The sequence below is a fragment of the Rhinatrema bivittatum genome, chromosome 9 (genome assembly GCF_901001135.1).
Source record: "Rhinatrema bivittatum chromosome 9, aRhiBiv1.1, whole genome shotgun sequence".
Classification (NCBI taxonomy): domain Eukaryota; kingdom Metazoa; phylum Chordata; class Amphibia; order Gymnophiona; family Rhinatrematidae; genus Rhinatrema; species Rhinatrema bivittatum.
Window position 1 is genome coordinate 1,676,395 of NC_042623.1, and position 25,387 is coordinate 1,701,781.

The 25,387-nt window shown below is 43.3% G+C and overlaps 1 protein-coding gene across 4 annotated transcripts in view; it reads right to left on the reverse strand.

Annotated features, from left to right (window-relative positions):
- The window catches only part of HGF (hepatocyte growth factor), a 212,316-nt gene that overhangs the window by 42,014 nt on the left and 144,915 nt on the right, over positions 1 to 25,387 (reverse strand). For all 4 annotated transcript variants that reach the window (XM_029616760.1, XM_029616759.1, XM_029616762.1 and 1 more), the window contains 2 exons: positions 18,858 to 18,896; positions 10,183 to 10,279 (listed from right to left, as the gene is read on the reverse strand). In XM_029616760.1, coding sequence (XP_029472620.1) covers positions 10,183 to 10,279; positions 18,858 to 18,896 — 136 coding nt within the window. The remainder of the gene's footprint in view (positions 1 to 10,182; positions 10,280 to 18,857; positions 18,897 to 25,387) is intronic.

Sequence of the window (25,387 nt, forward strand, 5' to 3'; positions counted from 1 at the left end):
AAGTAAACATAAATCGGTTGTTTACTCTTTCAAAAAGTACAAAGACCAGGGGACACACAATGAAGTTACTGGGTAATACATTTAAAACTATTAATAGAAAATTGTTTTACTCAATGCATAATTAAGCTCTGGAATTTGTTGCCAGAGGATGTGGTGAAAGCCATTAGTGTAGCTGGGTTTAAAAACAGTTTGGACATATTCCTGGAGGAAAAGAGCATTAACCATTATTAAGGTGGAATTGCAGAAATCCACTGATTATTCTTGGGAGAAGCAGCTCGGAATCTATCTACCCCTTGGGATTCTGCCTGGCTTGGCCACTGATGGAAACAGGATACTGGGCTCGATGGACCCTTGGTCTGACCCGTATGACAAGTCTTAAATTCTTATATTCCTGTATGGTGATTGTAGGGGGTTGTTGTGACCGTCGCTGCCCGACATCTCCACTCTGCCCACCTTAACTCTTTTGTGACTCCCTCTTTGGTTGATGGAGGTTTGGCTGCCGTGGCGCCATCTTGCCGACCTCCTCCAGCGTCCCCGGACCGGCTAGACGCTGCCTTCTGCCATTCCTTCCTCTCCCAGTTTAAGCATCCCTGTTTTTTGTAACTGCTTTCTTCCGCACTACAGTTCCAGTTTGTTTTTTCTTTCTATGCACCACTGTTTTAATGTAAACCAGCATGATGTGATTTTATCATGAATGCCGGTATATAAAAACCTTAAATAAATAAATAAATAAATAAAATGTTCTCCTGAAGCCTAAGGGGCGCGCGCGCGGCGCAGCCCCGACTCAAGTACCAGCAGTGGTGCGAACCTCAGGGGCGTCCCCCTGAGATGATGTCATCCTCACTGGATACTTAAGGTCTTTGTTTTTGCTAGCTATTCGAGTTAGCAAGGGGATTCCTCCAGGAATCGCTGCAGATGGGATTCGCTCTCCGCATACCTTGCTACTCTGCTTCCTCGGACTTTACCAGGGGTACCCGCTCCTCGGGGGCCTCGCTCTCTCTTTTGCTTTTCAGGTCGCAGTCTGGAACCAGGTACTTGCTCCTCGAGGGCCCACGTTCCCGGACCTGCTATCGAATACTACGTCTGCCAGGAAGTCACCGCTGCCTACAACACCAGTGAGTTACCATCTCTCTCTCAGAGCTTTCCCTGGAACCAGGTACTCGTTCCTCGAGGGCCTAACTCATTCCAGCCTCTGGGCTGCCTCAAGAGACTATTGTGTGAGTGTTACCATCAAGGTTCTGTTCCTGAACTCTGCATCCCCTGCCTACTCACTATATTCAGTTTCTCTTCAGCTCAGCCTTCCTGGGATCGCTGTTCCAGTGCCTGAGGGACTACAGCCCAGCCGGGCACTTCCAGCTCACTACTGCCACCTCTGGTGGTTCACTATACAATTTAATAAAAGAACTAGTGTGTGTCTGTCTCCCAACTCTGAGCCTGACCGGTGGCCCCTCTCGGGATCTTCCCCCGGGGGTGTGGTCATCTGCCACCGGCCCAAGGATCCACCCACAATTATCACAAATAATAACAGATTGCTAACTCCATGGATCCAGCACAGCTCAATGCCTTACAGGCCATACCGGGCCTGGCCCTGCACATTTTGGAGCAGCAAGACGCCTTGGAAAAACTTACTTCAGTGTTTCATCAGCTACACACACAGAAGGTTCAAGGCACAGCTTCCAACCATGAAGTTCAGTTACAGGAGGTAACTTTAAAGACTGCTGTACCACTGGCGACTCCAACTCGTTTTTCTGGAGAAATCCAGAAGACCCGGGGTTTTTCAAACCAGTGCTGCATGCATTTTGCCTTACAGCCATCTTTATTTCCTAAGGCTCTCTCCAAGACTCCCTACATCCTTTCATACCTGAATGGTAGGGCTTTGTCTTGTGCATCTACCTTGTGGGAACGCAAGGACCTCATTTTTCAGGACATAGAAGGATTTATGGACTTATTTAAATCCGTTTTCGATGACCCTGCTCGAACTTCTGTCGCCGGTTCTGCTTTGGTTGAATTGAAGAAAGGCAACAGATCATTTGTTGAATTTGCCATAGAGTTTAAAACTCTTGCGGCGGAACTCTGCTGGGACCCCAAGTGTCTCAAGACTCTCTTTTTCAGAGGCCTGGATAACCATTTAAAGGACGAGCTGGCTGCTCGTCAAACACCTGACTCGCTGAACGAATTAGTAGCCTTTGCCACTCAGATTGATCACCGGCTTCGGGACAAGGTGAAGGAACTCCGGCCTAAAGTGTTACCTGGGTTGAAACAGGCTAGTGCTATACCTGCACCTTGGATGATTCCAGTAATCCCTGCTGCTGATAAAGATGAACCGATGCAACTTGGTCATGGATGTTTGACTTCCAAAGAGAGAAGACTTCGGAAGAGGCACGGCCTTTGCATGTACTGTGGTAAGCCCAGCCATGATGTCTCTACATGCTCCATTCGTCCGGAAAACAGACGGGCCTAAGTCCTACAGGAGGGCTGTTCTTAGGCCTCACTGCGCCCTCTCCTCCGCTCTTTCTCCCAGTCTCCTTGACCTACGGACCAGTCACTGTTCAGACTCCTGCCCTGGTGGATTCAGGGCAGGAGGCAACTTCATTCTCAGACGTCTAATGGAATACTTGAGGATTCCCCTCATCAAGTTGAAAGATCCACTACTGTTATCCTCCATTCATGGAGAGCCCTTACTGGGCGACGTGACTTGCCAACCCGAACCAGTTACTCTCTGCACCAGAGCTCTCCATACGGAATCGCTCTCCTTCTTTGTACTGGAAAGGGCCATGCACTCTATTGTCCTGGGGTTACCCTGGTTGCAAGTGCACCAACCCCAATTTGACTGGGCCACCTTGGATCTCTCCCGCTGGGGCCCAGAATGTAACAGGAGGTGTCTTAAGGAAATCTCGCCTATCATTTGCATGCCTACGACTCCAGTGATGCCAGGATTGCCGCCCCAATATGCATCCTTCGGGGATGTATTTTCCAAAGAAGTGGCTGATATTCTTCCTCCACATAGGTCCTATGTGCGATAAGACTGAAGCCCAATCCTGAGCCACCAAAAGGACGGGCATATCCTCTCTCAGCCATTGAAAATAAAGCAATGTCGGAATACATTGAAGAAAATCTCCAGAAGGGCTTTATCAGACCATCAAAGTCGCCAGCTGGCGCAGGCTTTTTCTTTGTGGGGAAGAAGGATGGTACCTTACATCCATGTATCAATTACCGAGGTCTAAATGAAATCACGATCAAAGACCGTTACCCCTTGCCGTTAATCTCGGAGTTGTTTGACCAGCTGCAAGGGGCCAAGATATTTTCAAAGCTTGACCTGAAAGGGGCCTACAACCTCATTCACATTCGGAGCGGCAATGAATGGAAAACGACCTTCTACACCGAGACAGCCACTTCGATTATCTAGTAATGCCATTCGGGTTGTGCAATACACCCGCCATTTTCCAAAATATGATGAACGACATCTTGCGGGATCTGCTGTACAAGAATGTTGTGGTCTACCTGGACGACATATGAATCTTCTCCCAGGATTTGGACACCCACATTGCAGATGTCAAGCAAGTACCCCACCGTCTTCGCGAACATTTGCTGTACGCCAAACTCTCTAAGTGTGAATTTCACAAAGACTCTGTGCTTTTTCTAGGCTACATAGTGTCGAAAGAAGGCTTCCAAATGGACCCTCACAAACTTGAAAGTATCAAGAATTGGTCCCAACCTACCAGCCTGAAGGCTTTAAGGAGATTCCTGGGGTTCACCAACCATTATCGAAGCTTTATAAAGAACTATTCTTCTTTAACCGTACCCTTGACTGCGATGACTCACAAGGGTGCCAATGCTTCAAAATGGTCAGCAGAGGCCATTTCCGCGTTCGAGAAATTGAAGACTGCTTTCTCCACAGAACTGTGCTTGCAGCATCCAGACCCCAACAAGCCCTTTATCGTCGAAGTTGATGCTTCAGAAGTGGGTGTAGGGGCTGTGTTGAGCCAAACAGGAGACTCGAAAGCCTTACGTCCCAGTTCCTTCTCACAAAGATTTTCTCCAGCTGAGAAAAACTATGGGATCAGCGATAAAGAGCTCTTGACAATAAAGCTTGCATTCGAGGAATGCTGGCCTTGGCTCAAAGGCACTCAACATCAAATAACTGTATTCACGGATCATAAAAATCTAGGGTATCTCTGCCACACACAACGTCTGGATTACAGACAGGCCAGATGGTCCTTATTTTTTAATCGTTTTGATTTTGTGTTGAAGTTCCGCCCTAGAGATAGAAACACCAGAGCAGACGCTCTGTCATGCTCTTTTCACTTGGAGGATGTGACTGATGAGCCACAGCACATAAATGACCCGAAGAAGATCCTCTTGGCATCCACTCAGTCTGTACCGCTGGTAAAACTATTGTTCCAAAAAGACTCAGGAAGAAAGTGCTCTTCTGGGCACACGATTCCAAGCTGGCTGGCCATCCTGGCCAATGCCATATCCTACTCAAGATACAGAAGCTGTACTGGTGGCCTACCATCAAAAAGGATACCTATTCCTATGTGGCATCCTGCACCAATTGTGCTAAGAACAAACCCGCTTCTGGACAACCATGGGATCAGATGCAACCACTGCCAGTTACGGAATGGCCCTGGTCACACTTCGCTACTGACTTTGTAGTCGATTTACCCACTTCCGGAGGAATGATCACCATCTGGGTGCAGTGGATCGATTTAGCAAGATGGCACACTTCGTGGTGCTCCCTGGCATACCTTCAGCCTTGGAGCTTGCAAAGCTCTTTATAACGCACATATTCCACCTCCACGAACTCCCTTCTCACATCGTATCCAACTGTGGGTCCCAATTCACGGCACGATTCTGGAGGGTCTTGTGCAAATTGTTTGACATCTCTCTAGACTACACCTCAGCCTATCATCTGCAGTCGAATGGCCAGACGGAACGAATGAATCGAACAATGAGGCAGTTTATTTGAGCTTATGTCACATCCCGACAGAATAACTGGGCCGAATTGCTTCCATGGGCTGAATTCGCCATCAACTCTCATCCTGCAACATCTACTGGATTGTCACCTTTTGAAGTGGTTTTTGGACTTTCCCCAACACTGCCACTTCCACTGAAGCTCTCAGTGACGTCCCCAGCAGCTCAATCCACTGCTGATGATATCCATAATCTGTGGGTTCAGACAAAGGACATGCTAATCAAAGTGAGTGAACATGCTAAGAAGTACTATGATGTGCACCATTTGCAAGCTCCAGTCTTCAAGCCAGGAGTCGAGGTCTGGTTGTCAATCAAGCACCTCAGACTTAAACTTCCCTCCTCTCAGTTTGCTCCTCGTTACGTGGGACCCTTCCCAGTCCTTCAACGTATATGCAAAGTCACCTACCATCTGAAGCTACCACCTGGTCTCAACATCCATAATGCTTTCCATGTTTTACTTCTGAAACCACTCATACTCAGCGAATTTTCTTCCAAATCTCAGGATCCACCTGTCATCAATGCAGAAGACGACTTAGAGTTCAAAGTCAAAGAGATTCTGGATGTTCGAAAAAGAGGCAATACTTTTGAATATCTTCTCTCCTGGGCAGGTTTCGGCCCTGAAGAAAACTCTTGGGAGCCTCAGACCAATATCGTTGACAAAGAGATGCTTCGTCAGTTTCACATTGCGCATCCTTCCAAACCCAAGCCTGGTACCCGAAGAAGAGATCGCCCTTTGAAGGGGGGTACTGTTGCGACTGTCGCTGCCTGTTTCCACTCCGCCCACCGCCCTCCGCCCACCGCCCTCCGCCCTCTTTTGCAACTCCCTCTTTGGTTGATGGAAGTTTGGCTGCCAATGTGTCATCTTGTGGACCTCCTCCGGCATCCCCAGACCGGCTAGATGCTGCCTTCCGCCATGTTCTCCTGAATCCTAAGGGTGCACCCACGGCGCGGCCCCGACTCAAGTACCAGCTGTGGCACGAACCTCAGAGGCCCCCCCCTGAGATGATGTCATCCTCACCGGATACTTAAGGTCTTTGTTTTTGCTAGCTATTCGAGTTAGCAAGGGGATTCCCTCCAGGTATCACTGCGGATGGGATTCGTTCTCCGCATACCTTGCTACTCTTCCTCCTTGGACTTTACCAGGGGTACCCGCTCCTCGGGGGCCTCGCTCTCTCTTTTGCTTTTCAGGTCGCAGTCTGGAACCAGTACTCGCTCCTCGAGGGCCTATGTTCCCGGACCTGCTACTGAATACTACTTCTGCCAGGAAGTCACCGCTGCCTACAACACTAGTGAGTTACCATCTCTCTCTCAGAGCTTTCCCTGGAACCAGGCACTCGCTCCTCGAGGGCCTACTTCATTCCAGCCTCTGGGCTGCCTCAAGAGACTATTGTGTGAGTGTTACCATCAAGGTTCTGTTCCTGAACTCCTCATACTCTGCCTACCCACTATATTCAGTTTCTCTACAGCTCAGCCATCCTGGGATCACTGTTCCAGTGCCTGAGGGACTACAGCCCGGCCGGGCTCTTCCAACTCACTACTGCCATCTCTGGTGGTTCACTATACAGTTTAATAAAAGATCTAGTGTGTGTCTGTCTCCCAACTCTGGGCCTAACCAGTGGCCCCTCTAGGGATTTTCCCCTGGGGGCATGGTCATCTGCCACCGGCCCAAGGATCCACCCACAATTATCACAAATAATAACAGGGGTTCAGTGGTAGGGGTCCCATATTTAGGGGGTTAGTCATGTTAGTGATTCTCAGAGAAGTGAGGGATGTCAAGATGATTCGTTGAAAGGCATAGGGTGCCTAGCGGGGGGAAAGGGTGGGGTTCTGGTCAGAGGGCAGCAATTCATTTAGTGGGTCTTACGGGAAGTGAAGGTGGGGTTTAGAGGAGTGTGCTACCTTCCTCTGCATGTCTTATAGAGCCAATGGTGGAAGAGAACAGACTGGATACTTCATGTCAGAAGGCATGGAGGGGCAGCAGCAAAGTTTCAGCAAGTGATGTTCCAAGAAGTGCGATGGAGGTTCATAGGGCTTGGGAGAGAGACACAATACACAGAGGTTCCTGCAGAAGGTGAAAGCTCAAGGCTTCAGGCAGGTGAGTTGTCTGTGAGAACTCTGGCTGAAGGATCAAAGTGGAAAAGGGACAAGAGGCATAGTTCCTCTTCATCTAGTTCATCTTTGACTTCTTCCTCATCTTCTTCAAAATAGTTCAAAATAGTTCAAATAGTTCAAAATAGTGCAGCTCGCTTATTATCCGGTACCCCCATTCGCAATCATATTACACCTATTTTACATTCCCTTCACTGGTTACCCATAAAATACAGGATAAAATACAAAGTAATCTCAATCATCCATAGTTTAATCTACAACTCTACATCCACCTGGCTTTGCACCTTACTCCGCATTTACAAACCCACCCGACACTTAAAATCACTTACTCAAAATCTAGACATTCCATCACCACGACAGGCTAGATTAGATATCACCAGGAAAAGAGCTTTTTCAGTAGCAGGACCTTCCCTCTGGAACTCTTTACCCAACCCACTCCGTTTAATATCAAATCCTCATCATTTCAAAAAGGCTTTAAAAACATTCTTTTTTCAACAAGCATTTAACACTCCCACTGAGCATCTCCCCGATCAAAAATGAAACTCCATCCCCTAAATTTCTCTCATCAGAATCATATTACCTTAACGTCTCTCCTCTATCATTCCATCCGTGTTCTTTCTAGGACATTACAATTCGATAAGTTGCTACCCCCCCTCCCCCCCTCCATCCCTTTTACCCTCCCTACTCTTTACCCATGGCATGTTACCATTATTATTATTTTGTTATTTAATAATTTGTTTTAGCTAACACTTATCTAGCTATTTAGTTAAATTTATGTATTTTAAGTTTATTTTAGTTATATTTTATTTTCACTTTATTTTAACATGTTGTAAACCGTTTTGATAAAATTTTATTTTAAAAAGCGGTATATAAATACTTTTAAATAAATAAATAAATAAAATCTTCTTGAGATAGTCTAGTAGGATGGTGTGGAGCGGACGTTCAGGTGGGCCGAGACGAGATATGGGGCACCCAGCATTAGTGGTTTTGTCCGAGCAGTGGGAAGGGGCACCCAGAGGGTTGTGTAAGAAAATTAAGAAACGTTTATACTTTGAAATTTTTAAATTGATGGAAGGAATAAGGGGGAGCAGAAAGGGGAAGAAGAAAGGTAAGAAGAAGGAAAGAAAGGTAGAATCAAGAAGGTGCTAAGGAAAGTAAATTGGGTGCACTGCTTTCTTAGATGAGCTAGCATGGTGGGTCAGTATAACACTTATTGACAAACACTGATACGTGGGCATTTCTAGAGCCTTAATCGGAGCAGTCTGGGAGGGAACTCATTTTGTATAGGAGCAGCCACTAGTGTGGTGCAGATGAGTTTGCCAGAAGGGGATATCAGAAGTACTGGGCAGTGGCATTCTCGCGCTGAGGATGGGTATATTTATATAGATAAGGGGAAGTCTTCTTAGGCAGATAGAAAAAGCAATCAGCGAATGAATCTTTCTTGCAGTGCCTGGGGCGATTCTAGTTAAAACTGGGTGTGTCTGGGTTGTGGGCCACTCATTCATGTATTGGGCACACAGGAGGGCCATGGGACATCCTTATGGTGATCACTTGGAATTGGCGGCATTCAACAAGCTCTGATTGCGCTGTTAAGGATGCGATGTTCACCTAAGGCTATTGTTTTTCGTTTGGCGATAATTTGGGTGAATGAGCGTGCCATGATTTTATATTGGTGGCCCAGAAGTACATGGAAAGTCTGATGAATTTGATATCCAGTTCCAGATTCATATGGTCAGACATTCTGGTCCAACCCAAGTTTATTGATCAGCCTTTGTGGAGGATCAACAGACAAGTTGGTAATTGGCTGGTACTGCAAGGGGTTTTTAAGCTGCAGCACAAGGGAGTGTTTGATAGATGCCCAGGCCTTCATTGGCCAGAAGGAGTGCACTTAACAATTCTTTGCAGGAGGCATTGGATGTGTTGTTAAATGTTAATTTGTAGGCCACAGTGGTGGTTGAGGACTGGCTATTGCTTGTCCTCATCTGTGGTGGTTAACCTGAGCCTAAGTTATATACATTTTGATTTGGTTGTGTGTGACGATGTGTGTACGACATGATGGGCATGCATAGTTGAGGGAGGGGGGCTGCTACACAATGCACTGGATGGTTAACTAGATTGTCACAGGAGCCCTAGTCCTTCCTTGCTGGGGTCTGGCAGGGAGCACTGGATGGATGGTGATGACCACCGGCAGGGGGCCGGAGTTGGTGGACTGAGGCAGTGCATCACTCGGGCATGACAGTGAGTTGCTTTGATTTCACTGATGGTTTGGGGGAGTCAGATGCTTTGATGTACTGTTTTGCTCGTGTTATTGTTGTAGATAAACTGTGGCCTTTGTTAATACTGCATGTGTGTTTGAGTATTTTTTGTACAGGGTGCCTGGGAGGAATGCTGAGAGCACTGCATGCCGATGTTAACATCCCAGGTGCCAGTCACAGAGTGTGACCACCTCCAAGGTCTTTCTCTGTCCTGATGCAGGGCGACCAGTTTTACCTTCCTTTTCTGCACTCCACTAAGTTGGGTAGACGAGCAAACAAGATCCCCTCTTAGTTTTCTCATGTCTAACCACAAACATCTGTAATAATCATAACAACATGATTTTTGGCCAAATCCAGTTTGTTGTGTCCCATATGTAGCCTGCCAGACAGACCTGCGTACACAACTTTGGTCTTAACAATGCAAATAATTATATTCTCATGCAATAGTCGAAAAAATCAGAGCCAGAAATGTATAGGATGACATGTTCATTCTTATTACTCATAATGAACCAGCGAAAACATCTTGTGCTACAAGTCTTCAATATTTTTAAACACTTGATTACATTAAATGAAGCCTCAGAGGTGTGGATTGCATACAGATGCCTCCAATTTCAGCACTGCGAATGGATTAATGACAAATAACCTGGAAAGCAGGCGGCATGTGATTGTGTTCACACAGAAAGGCCAGAAGTAATGAGGATGAAACCAGTGTCAGTGATACACAGGGCAGAGACTGGGGGGCGGGGACGGTGAAACGCTCGCTCTGTAAATGCTGCCACTGAAATTCTATTCTTAGCTCAGCATGAATTCATGAAAAAGCTTGTGGATTCACGGTTTTTGTTACCTGTATCTTAGGCTGACCATCCAGACTTCACTGGTTTGGGTTGGGATGCCATTCACAACTCTCAGGTGTTTTGATGATGCACAGGAATGGACAGAATCTGAGAACAGATCAAATCATCACATTTTACTAAAGAGAATTAGTTACAAGGAGACTATATATTCCAAAGCTGAGAACAGAAAGTTACCTTACAGGTAATGGGGGATTCTTCTTCAAAGTGTAAAGAGATTTAGACATTTATGGTAGAGCAAAATGCTCATTTTGAAGTGATTTTTCCAAACATTTACTCAGGGAAAAATCCTTTTGTTCATCCCCTTAAACTCCCCAGGGAACAGGGGACGTGCTAAGGGCAGCACTAGGGAAGTAAATCCAGATCCGCACACACTACATGAACAGGAGAGTTTTTAAGGAGTCCACCTTGGGCACTTTATTGCTGGACCTCATACCTAATATTTGAGTAGAAAGAGCACACATTTCCATGGGCATAAAGGATTTGGGTCCTTTAAGGTGTGTACATAAGGAAACATTTCATTGTGTTTACTTTTTTAAAAAGTTGTTTCATTGCTGTGTTTTATCATGCACTGAAATACAAAAATGTTAGAAAAGAAAATGGTTTTTTTTGTGTTTCAGATAGGTGGCTTCCATGATTAAATATTAAAGCCCTTGCACCTGCTTGTTCTGCAGGCAAAATGCACAGATATAAACCAGATATAAACCTTCAATATACCTGCATTGTTTTCCAAATCCCCCACCAGGAACTGCTCTCCTCAACCCAGAATAAGTGGGATAACTCTGCAAAAGACACTGGCACATCTATGGGGGGGGGGGCAGGGGGGTCCCTGTGGAGCTGAAAGGGAAACCCCCTTTAATAATTGGCCTGGTGCATACTCTGTGGCTACCAATTACTGTGGCGCTTAGAAAATGAAGTCCCACGAGCCTTTCCTCCTTCCCTGCACACTGTCAAACATGAATGCTTTTACTTCTGCTTGGCTGCGGAGTGCGGACGTTTTCTACAAGTTTTTTTCGGGTTTACAAGTAAACATTTTGAAAATAGCCCTGATGGTATCTACTATGAGCTAACACACAGGACAAGGAAGATCAGTCTAGCAGAAATAAGTGTAATAAGTTATCAAAGGCATTACATTCTGGAGACCACTGTGAAGGGTTGGCTCCCTTCTTCGTCATGGCAGTAAGTGGAGCAGTCAAGGTAGAGTAGGGTTGTATGAATGTGCGATAATAATTAGTGAAGCCGAAGAAGCGGCGGAGTGTTTGAGACCAGTGGGTTGAGGCCAGTCCTGTATACTTTTGGTCTTTTGTGGATCCATCTGGAAACCCCTACTGGACACCACGTAGCCCAAAAAGGGAACAGACTAGAGTTGTGAATCGGAACCGGAATCAGTTTGGATTCCGGTTCCGATTCACATGTGTTTTTTTTTTCATCGGGCCTGATCGCGGTTTTGTTTATCAGCTGCACCCGAGCCAATAAACAAAAAACCCACCCTGACCCTTTAAAACTAATACCTTAGCTTCCCCCACCCTCCCGACTCCCCCCAACAACTTTTTACAGGTACCTGGTGGTCCAATGGGGGTCCCTGGAGCGATCTCCCGCTCCCGGGCCGTCGGCTGCCACTAATCAAAATGGCGCCGATGGCCCTTTGCCCTTACCATGTGACAGGGTATCCGTGCCATTGGCCGGACCCTGTCATATGGTAGGAGCACTAGATAGCCCGCGCCATCTTGTGCTCCTACCATGTGACAGGGGCTGACCAATGGAACCGGTAGCCCCTGTGACATGGTAAAGGCAAAGGCTATCAGCACCATTTTGATTACTGACAGCCGATGGCCCGAGTGCAGGAGATCGCTCCAGGGACCCCCATTGGACCACCAGGGGCTTTTGGCAAGTCTTGGGGGACCCTCCTGACCCCCACAAGACTTGCCAAAAGTCCAGCGGGGGTCCGGGAGCACTCGCCCCTGACCATTTCAGTAGCCTCCCTCTGGCCCTACTCCATCCTGTTTATATCCTTTTGAAGGTGCGGTCTCCAGAATTGTACTCAGTATCCAAGTGAGGTCTCACCAGGAAGCTATACAGGGGCAGCATCACCTCCCTTTTTCTGCTGACCCTTCCTCTTTCGGAGTGGCCTCGGAGGGAATGGGCAGCGCGCGCAGGGCTCGGCACGCTCAAGTTGCACAAATGTGCACCTCCTTGCGGGCGCCAACCCCGGATTTTATAAGATACGCGCGGCTACGTGCGTATCTTATAAAATCCGGAGTACTTTTGTTTGTGCCTGATGCGTGAACAAAAGTACGCGTGCGCGCTCTCTTTTAAAATGTACCCCAAAGTGAACTTAATAGCAGGTAATGGACTTCTCCTCCAAGAACTTATCCAATCCTTTTTTAAACACCGCTACACTAACTGCACTAACCACATCCTCTGGCAACAAATTCCAGAGTTTAATTGTGCGTTGAGTAAAAAAGAACTTTTTAGCTCAGGTGAGTTTTTAGTTACAGGCACTTGGACTACTTTTCTTATTATTGGTCCCGGGAGTGATCTCCCATTCTCGGGCCGTCAGCTGCCACTCATAAAGATGGTGCCGATGGCCCTTTGCCCTTACCATGTGACAGGGTATCCATGCCATTGGCCGGACCCTGTCACATGGTAGGAGCACTGGATGGCCGGCACCAAATAACACCATTCGGCGGCCATCTTTACGGTGGCGGCGGCCATCTTGAAAGATGGCGCCGGCCAGCCAGTTCTCGGGCCATGTGACAGGGGCCGGCCAATGGCACGGATACCCTGTCACATGGTAAGGGCAAAGGGCCATCGGCACCATTTTTATGAGTGGCAGCCAACGGCCAGAGAATGGGAGATCGCTCCCGGGACCACCACTGGACCACCAAGCAATTTAAAAATGTTTTGGGGGGATCGGGAGGGTGGGGGAAGCTAAGGCGTCATTTTTAAAGGGTCAGGTGGGTTTTTTTTTTTATCGGGCCATTGGCGCCATTTTTGAGTGGCAGCCAAAATGGCGCCGATGGCCCGAGAGTGGGAGATCAGTCCCCGCGCCCCCACTGGACCACCAGGTACTCGTAAAAAGTTTGGGGGGGGGGGGTTTGGGAGGGGGGGAAGGTAAGGGATTAGTTTTATAGGGTCGGGGTGCGTTTAGGGGTTGTTTTGGTGTGCCGGTTTCCCGCGCTCCCTCCAAATAACTCCCGTTAATGGACACTAATGGGAGTAACGATTTTTCACGATAAATCGGGAACATTTCTATTGTGTCACACACTCTAACGATTTTTGACAATTTAAAAAATATCGGACGATTTTTTTAAATCGTCAAAAAACGATTCACATCCCTAATACAGAGCACATGGATGTTTTACTGCATTAAAAAGAAACGTTCCTCTGGGCCTGGCTAATGTTGCATGTGGAATACTGAGCGCATGCATGTTTGCATTAAAAAGAGGTTTTCCTGTGGGCGTGGTTAAGATTACATGTGGAAACTAAAGACCATGCATGTTTGCATTAAAAAGAGGTTTTCCTGTGGGTGTGGCTAATGTTTCACATGGAATACAGAGCACTCGCACATTTAATTGCATTAAAAATAGATGTTCCTATGGATATGGTAAAGATTGCCTGTGGAATACAGAGAAAATGCATGTTTAAATACATTAAAAAGAGGCGTTATTGTGGGTGTGGCTACTGTCACATATGGAATACTGAGCGCATACACATTTCACTGCATTAAAAAGAGGCATTCTTGTGGGTGTGGCTAACATTCCATATGGAACACAAAAGGCATGCATGTTTAACTGCATTAAAAAGGGGTGCTCCTGTGGGCGTGGTTAAAATTACTCTTTGAATACACAGCACATGCATGTTTAACTGCATTAAAAAGGGGTGCTCCTGTGGGTGTGGTTAAAATTAGTCTTTGAATACACAGCACATGCATGTTTAATTGCATTAAAAAGAGGTGTTTCTGTGGATATGGCTAATGTTAATGTGGAATACTGAGGGCATGCAAATTTTACTGCATTAAAAAATGCATTCCTGAGGGCATGGCTAGCCCAGGGGAGGAGAACAGCATGTGTACATTTAATTTCCAAATGCACAAGATATTTTGCTGCTCATCAGCCATAAACAGAAATAGAACATGCAAAGCTCATGGATCCATTTCAAAACACAGGAAGTTTCTCTTTGAAAGTATGTGTTAAAAGAACCCGTGTATTTTATTTATTTTAAAACACTTATATTCCACCAATAGCTGTGCTAAGCAGAACAAGGAAAATATAGAAATCTAAAAATAGACAATAAAACTTCAGAAGACTGAGTAATAATCCAAATAACACCATCAGCCCACAATAACACAACTGCAAAAATCAAACGAAGCAAAAGCTTCCAAAAACCGCAAAGTCTTACGTTTCTTCCAAAACTGAACATAATCAGAGACTGGAGCTCATCTATTAATGCGTTCTACAAAAAGTACAATCATAAATTGGAATTTACAAATACATCCTAATAACATTCATAGTTATAACTAAGAACATAAGAACATAAGAAATCGCCATGCTGGGTCAGACCAAGGGTCCATCAAGCCCAGCATCCTGTTTCCAACAGAGGCCAATCCAGGCCACAAGAACCTGGCAAGTACCCAAAAACTAAGAAGATCCCATGCTACTGATGCAATTAATGGCAGTGGCTATTCCCTAAGTAAACTTGATTAATAGCCATTAATGGACTTCTCCTCCAAGAACTTATCCAAACCTTTTTTGAACCCAGCTACACTAACTGCACTAACCACATCCTCTGGCAACAAATTCCAGAGATTTATTGTGCGTTGAGTGAAAAAGAACTTTCTCCGATTAGTCTTAAATGTGCTACTTGCTAACTTCATGGAGTGCCCCCTAGTCCTTCTATTATTTGAAAGTGTAAATAACCGATTCACATCTATTCGTTCAAGACCTCTCATGATCTTAAAGACCTCTATCATATCCCCCCGCTGCCGTCTCATAGGATTTCATACTGTGGACTAGATTAAACAGACAGAATTACTTTATTAAGAATTACATATCCAGAAAAAATATCAAAAATCACATATATCAAAAATACATTTATACACCTTTGTAAAATTATACAAAAATATTTTCATTAACAGCAGAGATAATCAAAAATACCCATACTCACTATAACTTACAACCATCTATACTCATTTATAAAATCATATCCAATCTATGACTCTGCTCCGCACGAAACAAATATCTCCTTAGTATAAAATAACAATGATTTTGGATGTATTGCACTTATTTCAGCTTCTTGATAGATGCCACTGGGTGTAATGAGAGCTTTCATTTCCGGTTGGGTTAGTTTAAAACCGGCAAACTCTGCGCATTGACCATGCAGTGGTAAAATTCCAGGTCAGTTGCATTCCTTGAAGTTTTGTACAAGGTTGCTTTTTGGCAATTCATATATTTTTTTGTTCAGGTTATTACATTTGTTTAAATAATTTTTATGTATGTTTTTTTTGTAGATGTTATCAATTCCAAGTTGTTGGATTATAAAATATGGGTATAATCCATAAGTAGTCACATATTTTTAAGGGTAAGTCAGTCTATATATTTGGCAAGAGTACAAATATAGATTTATTCAGGTGTTTAATTAGTTTTTTTAATTTTTTTAGATTATGGAGAAATCATTTTTATTCAACTGATGAAGTGTGGTGCATGCAAGGAAATAGTTAAACAGTGTGTACAGCACAAATGTAAAGTTTTGACATTTGTTGCTGGTCCTTCAATCAAGTAACCAACTACATACTATGGAGAAAAATTGAGATTTATTTGCAATTTAAAATTTGTGAACAATCAACAGTTTTCAGATTGGAGGGAGAAAGATATCACTCTCCCTGAGGAAGGCGATCTGGCAAAACAGTAGGGCCAGTTCTTGGGGTATGTAGAAAGGGATATATAGAAGGATTCTTCACTATGAGATCTCTATAGATATTTATTTGGTGCATAGGAGAGTGACAGATTGGATATGATTTTATAAAGGAGTATGGATAGTTGTGAGTGATAGTGAGTATGGGTGTTTGTGATTATCGCCGCTGTTAATGAAACATGTTTTGTATATTTTTGTATTGTCCAAGAAAGCAAACCGGTAATTGATCCAAGGTGGATGTCAGCAACAAACACGAGTAGATGGATCGGTTGTAAACAAGATTTTATTGAAGTTTGCCCGACTCTGGCCGAGTTTCGCTCAAAGAGCTGCCTCAGGGGCTTTATAGCCACTTCAATTGGCTTAAAACATTGCGTAGCAAAGTCAGAGGAGATCAAAACAGCTGGCTTATAACGAAAAATGTTTTTTACAAGTGCTTTTAAAACCACATTTTAAAAGTATTGGTATTGCATACCGATTCGCCGCTCATCATAGGTGAACGCACTTGTAAAAACATTTTTCGTTACAAGCCAGCTGTTTTGATCTCCTCTGACTTTGCTACGCAATGTTTTAAGCCAATTGAAGTGGCTTCAAAGCCCCTGAGGCAGCTCTTTGAGTGAAACTCGGCCAGTCAGGCAAACTTCAATAAAATCTTGTTTACAACCGATCCATCTACTCGTGTTTATTTTTGTATTGTTACAAAGATGAATATATGTATTTTTGATATATTTGATTTTTGATATTTTTTTCTGGATATATAAATCTTAATAAAGTAATTTTGACTGTTTAATCCAGTTCACAGGATGAAATCCTATAAATAATTATAACTAAGGCATCCTACAAGCCAGGACCTATGACTGAGAAAGCCCAATGTTGAATAGCCTGCAGTGAGGAGCTCTCCAGCATATCAGAAACCCTGCAGGGAGGAATACAGAGATAATAAGTGGGCAAGATAATCTGATTAATTACCCTGAAAACCAAGCAAAGGATCTTACATTTTAACCTGAGCTCAACAGGAAGCCAATATAATGCTCCTGCATCTCCAAGAACTAGGAAATAAAGCTATACATCATCAACACAGATTTATTTATTTATTTATTTATGTATGTATTTATTTTTTATTTTTATATACCGGAGTTCCTGTATCAGATACAAATCACTTCGGTTTACATTTAACAGAAAAACTGCCCTGCCACAGATAATGCACAGATAATAAAACAATAAATAAACCTTTTTAAAGGTTTATTTATTGTTTTATTGCTTGATTTTTGTTTATTTGATTTATAATCCAAGACTGTCCATGATCTGGCAGAGAGGCTGCAAGTAGACATTAAACAATGTTGAGGAGAGAGCTGATCACTGAAGACCTTTAGATTTAATATGTCGCTATGCTGACATGCTTTCACCAGCTCTAACCCCTTCCTGACGATCAGAGAGGAAGGAGCAAAAACAAACATCAGATTGCAGCCCGATATAAAGACTAGACAGTCTGCTATACAATACTGTGTGACTGAGCGTAACAAATGCTGATCTTACGCCAAGGAAGATTAAGAAGACTGAATCACCCCAATCTATCTCTTGCAAAAGAAAATAGTCGCATTTCTGTACTGGGCCCTACTCTGAAGCCACATCATATTGACTTAAAATATTATGGTCCACTAAAAAATTGTCAAGCTGAAGGACAGCTTTTTCTGTGACTTTCTGAATTGGGCAAAGATTGAAACTCGGTCTATAATTGGATAAGCTGTATGGCTTGTTTTAAAGAGGCAGACATCAGCCCTTCTGTCAGTAAGAGATGAAAATCATCCCAAAGATACCCTTTAAACTGAGTAAAATCCAAAATGGACACACATCTAGGAAAGAACCAAAGGACATTCTACATAACGCCAACAATCTCAACATTTGAAACAATAACACTCATCCCAGGCTACACTAGCATTAACTATCTGTCAGGCCGATACAGTACAGTGCACTCCGACGGAGCACACTGTTAACCCGCCCTTGGACGCGCGTTTTCCCTTACACCTTATTCAGTAAGGGGAGGAAAACGCACGCCCAACCCGCGGGACCTAATAGCGCCCTCAACATGCAAATGCATATTGATGGCCCTATTAGGTATGCCCGCGCGATACAGAAAGCCAAGCTGCACATTTTACTTTAAGAAATTAGGCACTAGTTTCTGCCGGCACCGGGAAAGTGCACAGAAAAGCAGTAAAAACTTATGCAAATGGCCAAAGGGAAAGCACTGAGTAGCTGTAGGGTTAATACTGGATGTGTTTGAAGAAGGAAATGAGTGCACAGCCTGAAATTAGCTGTAGGGTTAATACTGGATGTGTTTGAAGAAGGAAATGAGTGCACAGCCTGAAATTAAAGTGCAGTAATCTACAGCTAAGGAATTCCACACCCCTTTATTAATAAGGAGGCTTATTTACAGAACTTGCAGGTTTCTGGATACTTTGCACCCACAGGCCTGCACATCGAGTTTCTCTTTCAAAATCCCTTCCCCAGAAAGCATGACTGGTGAGTTTAACAAAGCCCTCCCCCATATACATTGCTGGGATGGCCCAGGCACTGCCCCTTCTCCCCGCACTTGGGGTGAGATGCAATTTTTTAATGGCTTTTATCTCCAGGGGTATATATCATTTTACCCTGGCAAATCCCTTTGAAAATTGCCCCTTATAGTATACACTACATACACATGCAGCAGGAGAAAGAATGCAATGGTTTTTCTATAATGAAAGCTCATTAGTTCACTCACCATCTATATTAGCTGCAGTAGGTGTTGTGTCATCTTCACCTGGACAGGTTTAAAATGATTAAAAAAACAAACAAAAAAGCATTGAATTAAAAATGTAATATGCTTAAAATATAGGTTAAGATAAAATATTTAACTTTCTTGATCTATTACAGCTTGAAAACTTTCTGTATAACAGGAAGGGACCTGCTCCGATTAATTCTAATAAAGGTATTTCTATCTTTTTTCTTAAAATTATTCTTTGTGGTCTAATTAATATCAAACTGTTGATTTGTTTTCTTTTTCTTTTATATGTAATTTTTTGTAGACTGGATAATATATATTGCTTATATCAAGGTTTCTTGAATTAGTTTATAGTTTATAGTTTATTTGGGTTTTCTATACCGTTACATCAGTCGTAAAACCATCACAACGGTGTACAGTTAAAATGAAAATACAATAATGAGATAAATACAATTAATAACAAATTAATACCATAAAATATTGGTAGCATTAAATTATTCTAAAACAATAAAACATTATTACATCATTAAAATGAACTAAAATATCATAAAATGGTAAAAATCAGTAAGCTTAAAGAGATTACAATGTAGGACTTTCTGGTTTATTTGACATGACTGTGTACGCACATGTAAATAGCCAAGTCTTTAAATCTGTTTTAAATTTCTTGATATCTGTCTGCAATCTTAAGTGGGTTGGCAATGTGTTCCATAACTTGGGGCCTACAATGGAAATCGTTCTATCCCGAACCTCACTGAATCTTGCTGATTTGATCGTTGGAACAGACAGGAGACCCTTATTACTAGATCGACGGTCTCTTTGTGGAACATGTAGGTGTATGGAATAGTTATGAAGATATGGCAGCTGAGATTCAATGCCAAGAAGTGCAGGGTCATGCATATGGAGAGTTGAAATCCGAATGAACTGTATTCAATGGGGGGAGAAAGGCTGATGTGCACAGAGCAGGAGAGAGGGTCCAAGAAAACAAACCGGTAACCGATCCAATGTAGCGGACAGCAGAAGAATGAAAGGGTGGATCGGTTAAAAATGGACTTTATTGAAACTTACCCGACTCTGGCCGAGTTTCGCTCTGCCGAGCTGCCTCAGGGGCTTGTTGAACCAGAAACTTGGCTCTATATACTTTTGCTGATTTTCAAGGATGAAGGAATATGAGTAAACACACCGAATCCCGACTTGTGATTCATAAGTCACTTGTATGAGCAGTATTGATGCGATTCTTTGTTGAACTAGCACCCGGTCACATACCGCTCTGACAAACGCTGCAGCGTTTGTCAGAGCGGTATGTGACCGGGTGCTAGTTCAACAAAGAATCGCATCAATACTGCTCATACAAGTGACTTATGAATCACAAGTCGGGATTCGGTGTGTTTACTCATATTCCTTCATCCTTGAAAATCAGCAAAAGTATATAGAGCCAAGTTTCTGGTTCAACAAGCCCCTGAGGCAGCTCGGCAGAGCGAAACTCGGCCAGAGTCGGGCAAGTTTCAATAAAGTCCATTTTTAACCAATCCACCCTTTCATTCTTCTGCAGAGCAGAAGAGAGACCTTGGTGTCTAATGATCTGAAGTCGGCGAAACAATGTGACAATGCGATAGCTAAAGCTAGAAGAATGCTGGGCTGCATAGAGAGAGGAATATCGAGTAAGAAAAGGGAAGTGATTATCCCCTTGTACAGGTCCTTGGTGAGGCCTCACCTGGAGTGCTGTGTTCAGTTTTGGAGACCGTATCTCCAAAGAGACAGAGACAAGATGGAGGCGGTCCAGAGAAGGGCGACCAAAAAGGTGGAGGGTCTTCATCAAATGACTTATGAGGAGAGATTGAAGAATCTAAATATGTACACCCTGGAGGAAAGGAGGAGCAGAGGTGATATGATACAGACTTTCAGATACTTGAAAGGTTTTAATGATCCAAAGAAAACAACAAACATTTTCCGTCAGAAAAAAATCAACAGAACCAGAGGTCACGATTTGAAGCTCCAGGGAGGAAGACTCAGAACCAATGCCAGGAAGTATTTCTTCACAGAGAGGGTGGTGGATGCCTGGAATGCCCTTCCGGAGGAAGTGGTGAAGACCAGAACTGTGAAGGACTTCAAAGGGGCGTGGGATAAACACTGTGGATCCATAAAGTCTAGAGGTCGTGAATGAAGAGTGGGTGGCTCGTGGGAATGACGGCTACTACCTGGAGATAATACCCTTATTCAATAAACATACACACGGTTAATGCGACTCCAACATTGTTCTAAGAGCCCAACATTGCTCTAATCTTCAACGGCAAGAGGAAATGTGGAAAAAAGATTTGCATTCACAAAAAAAGCGGGGAGTAGCTTGCTTGTTACGGCGGTTACTACCCCAAACCAAATAAGCCTGATACTTCACACATATCCAGCATAGCTCTCTGCTTCAATGGCAGGGGAGAAAGACCGCTACTTCATGCATATCCAGCATAGCTCTCTGCTTCAACGGTAGGGGAGAAAGACCACTACTTCACGCATATCCAGCATAGCTCTCTGCTTTAAAGGCAGGGGAGAAAGACCACTACTTCACGCATATCCAGCATAGCTCTCTGCTTCAACAGCAGGGGGGATTAAGAAAAGTGGATCTATATACAGACAACAATCAACAAGTACTGAATTACGTAGTCTGGGTAAACAAATAAGCATGGGTGTAGCTTGCTTATTGCGGCGGTTACTACCCCTAACTAATTAAGCTAGATATTTCACTTAGATGAGTTCCAACTCTGCTCTCTACATTAATGGTGGGGGTGGAAGGGAAATAGAACCAAAAGGTTACTAAGAGCCAAGAGAAACAGATAAGTATGAGAAAAAAAAAGTGTGAAGCTTGCTGGGCAGACTGGATGGGCCGTTTGGTCTTCTGCCGTCATTTCTATGTTTCTATATTTCTATGTTTAAGTCTTTCTGTGTTATTTCCGTGTATTATCTTATGCAGAATGCATGCTACCTTGTATTGTACACGGAATGTTATGGGCAACCAATGTAAATAAATCAATACAGGGGTAATATGCTCACACTTTTTTGTTCCAGTCAAAACACGTGCTACCGCATTCTGTAGGACTTGCAAAGGCCTAATGGTGCTGTTAGGAATGCCAAGCAGTAATGCGTTATAGTAATCTATGTTTGATAGTATCAGGGATTGTAGTACAGTTCTAAATTCCATTGGGGCCAGAAGGGGTTTAAGCTTTTTGAGAGTAAGAAGTTTAAAGTAACCCTCTCTTATTTTTTGCGCAATATGCTTTTTCATTCCTAATTCTGTATCTATTTTTTTCCCAAGGTCCCTAACAGAAGCACATGGCTTTATCTTTGAATTGTTTTTAAAGCAAATAAGTTGGATGTCTCTTTCCATGAATTTACATTCCAATAGAAGTATCTCCGTTTTGTTAGTATTTAAGATAAGATTTAAGAGTCAAAACCCCTTAAAATTGTATCTGATAGAGAAATTAAAATAGATTCGGTATTAAAATTTTTTCTAAAACCGAACTGATTCAGGAATAAAATGTTATTTGATTCTAAATTTTGATACAAATGGAAGATTAGATATTGGTCTGTAGTTGACCACTTGTGAGAGAGAGAGAGAGAGAGAAAGAGAGAGAGAGAGGAAGAGAGTGAGATAGAGAGAGAGAGATTGACTAATTTTGAATAATATCTCTCCAGGAACTAAAACTGATTATCTCTCAGATGCAACCAGTGTCTGTTTTACTAGACCCTTGTCCATCATGGTTGTTAAAGGAAGTTCTTGATAAGGTTTTGGTGTGGCTACAATCTTTTGTAAATGGCTCACTGGAGAAAGGGTATATACCAGCTCACAGCAGCGTTGCCTTGTTTAAAGAATGATAAATTAGATACTAGACAATACAACAGTTATAGACCTGTCTCCAATTTGCCATTTTTGCTAAAATTGTAGAAAAAGTAATTATCACACAATTATCTGATTATATTGAAAATGTGGCTATTTTAGATATTGCGCAAGAAGGTTTTAGGAAAGGTTGTAGTACAGAGTAGAGATGTGAATCGTGTGATCAATCATCTTAACGATCAATTTCGGCTGGGAGGGGGAGGGAATTGGATCGTCGCCGTTTGGGTTTTTAAAATATCGTGAAAATCGTGAAAATCGTGAAAATCGAAAACCGGCACACTAAAACATCCCTAAAACCCACCCTGACCCTTTAAAATAAATCCCCCACCCTCCTGAACCCCCCCAAAATGCCTTAAATTACCTGGGGTCCAGTGGGGGGGAGGGCGGGAAAACCGGCACACTAAAAAAACCCTAAAACCCACCCCGACCCTTTAAAATAAATCCCCCACCCTCCCGAACCCCCCCAAAATGCCTTAAATTACCTGGGGTCCAGAGGAAGGGTCCCGCTGTGATCTTCCACTCTCGGACCTCCGGTGCTTGTAGAAATGGCACCGGCGCTACCTTTGGTTTTTCCGTACGGAAAAATGATTCGTGGCAGGAGATCGCTCCCGGACCCCCGCTGGACCCCCAGGGACTTTTGGCCAGCTTGGGGGGGCCTCCTGACCCCCACAAGACTTGCCAAAAGTCCAGCGGGGGTTCAGAATGACCTCCTGCAGTCGAATCGTGTTGTCTATGGCCGGCGCCATTTTGCGTCGCCATTTTGCGCAAAATGGCGCCAGCCATAGACAACACAATTCGACTGCAAGAGGTCGTTCCGGACCCCCGCTGGACTTTTGGCAAGTCTTGTGGGGGTCAGGAGGCCCCCCCAAGCTGGCCAAAAGTCCCTGGGGGTCCAGCGGGGGTCCGGGAGCGATCTCCTGCCGCGAATCGTTTTTCCATACGGAAAAACCTAAGGTAGCGCCGGCGCCATTTCTACAAGCACCGGAGGTCCGAGAGTGGAAGATCACAGCGGGACCCTTCCTCTGGACCCCAGGTAATTTAAGGCATTTTGGGGGGGTTCGGGAGGGTGGGGGATTTATTTTAAAGGGTCGGGGTGGGTTTTAGGGTTTTTTTTAGTGTGCCGGTTTTTTCGCCCTCCCCCTTCCCCCGATTTACGATTTTTTGACGATAAATCGGGGGAATTGTTATTGTATCGCGGCTCTAACGATTTTTGACGATTTAAAATATATCGGACAATATTTTAAATCATCAAAAAACGATTCACATCCCTAGTACAGAGACACTCTTACCTGCAGTTGTTGAAGAGGTGCTCCCTAGGTTGGGTAAGAATGAAACTGTACCAGTACTTTTATTGGATCTTTCTAGCTCCTTTGACCTAGTTGATCATTCAATTTTGCTACAGTGATGTGAAGGATTGGGAGGATTAGTTTTAAAATGTCTTTTGAGTTTTTTAACTGATAGAAAACAATTTGTGTTCTGGCAAGGAAGTATATCTTGCTTTAAAAAATTTATTCAGGGGTTCCACAGTTTTCCTCCTTATCTCCATTACTGTTCAACATCTTTCTAGCACCATTAGGGAATATCGTGTGAGCATACTGTTTTGATACATATATCTATGAAAACGCCATACAGATTTTGGCACCACTGGGGAAAAATCTAGAAGAAACAGTTTCTTGTTTAAATCAATGCTTGCAGGCGGTGGCTGATTGGTTAAGAATCAGTAAAATGTCTGCATTCTTCAAAAACTGAATTATTATGGCTGGATCCAAGACAGATACAGAAATACCCTTTATTAGGAGGTTGAAATGATACCCTAAAGAAGAAGTAAGATCATTGGGTGTTACGCTAGATGAGAACTAGACTCCGGAAAAACAAATAGTACAGGTAACTCGTATTATGTAATGGAACTGAAAATAGTTCATTAACGTCACCCATATTTAGATTTTTGGAAACTGTGTCATACACATAGACTATTGCAATGCATTATATCTGGATTTATCAGGAAGAATTATTCAAAAGCTCCAATTAATTCAGAATATCACTGCACGCATTATAACAGGAAGCTCTAGAAGAAGCAAAGCTGGTCCACTGTTATTCAGCTCCACTGGTTACCAGTGACCTCATGTTGTAATGGCCTTTAAGGCATTGCAAGGAATGGGTTTTTTGCACACTGGAAAAAAAGATTAAAGTGGCAAGCGGGGGTAAGAGTTTACAGTCGAAAGAGAACTTCTTTTTGCAATTACCATCTGTAAAATTGTTCCACCAGTCAAGATTGCAGAATAAATCATTTGGAGGATGTATTCCTGCTTTATGGAATAAGCTTCCCATGATCTGAGAGAGGAAGGTAACATAAAACAGTTTAGAAAAAAGTTAAAGACATAATTTATGCCCCCATCTTTTAATGTTTGATAAACTGCTGATAAACAGTCTGGCATGAATGAAGAGGAATCCATTTTTTGTCCCAAATTTTATGTTTATTTGTGCTTATTTTATTTTATTTTTCAGTGTTTTTATTTTTTATGATTGTGATACTGATTTGTTATATGTATTAATATTATTCATCCTTTTCGGCAATTTTTTAAATCAGTAAAGCACTACATAAATATTATTAAATGAATACTAATTAAATTATTTCATACTCACT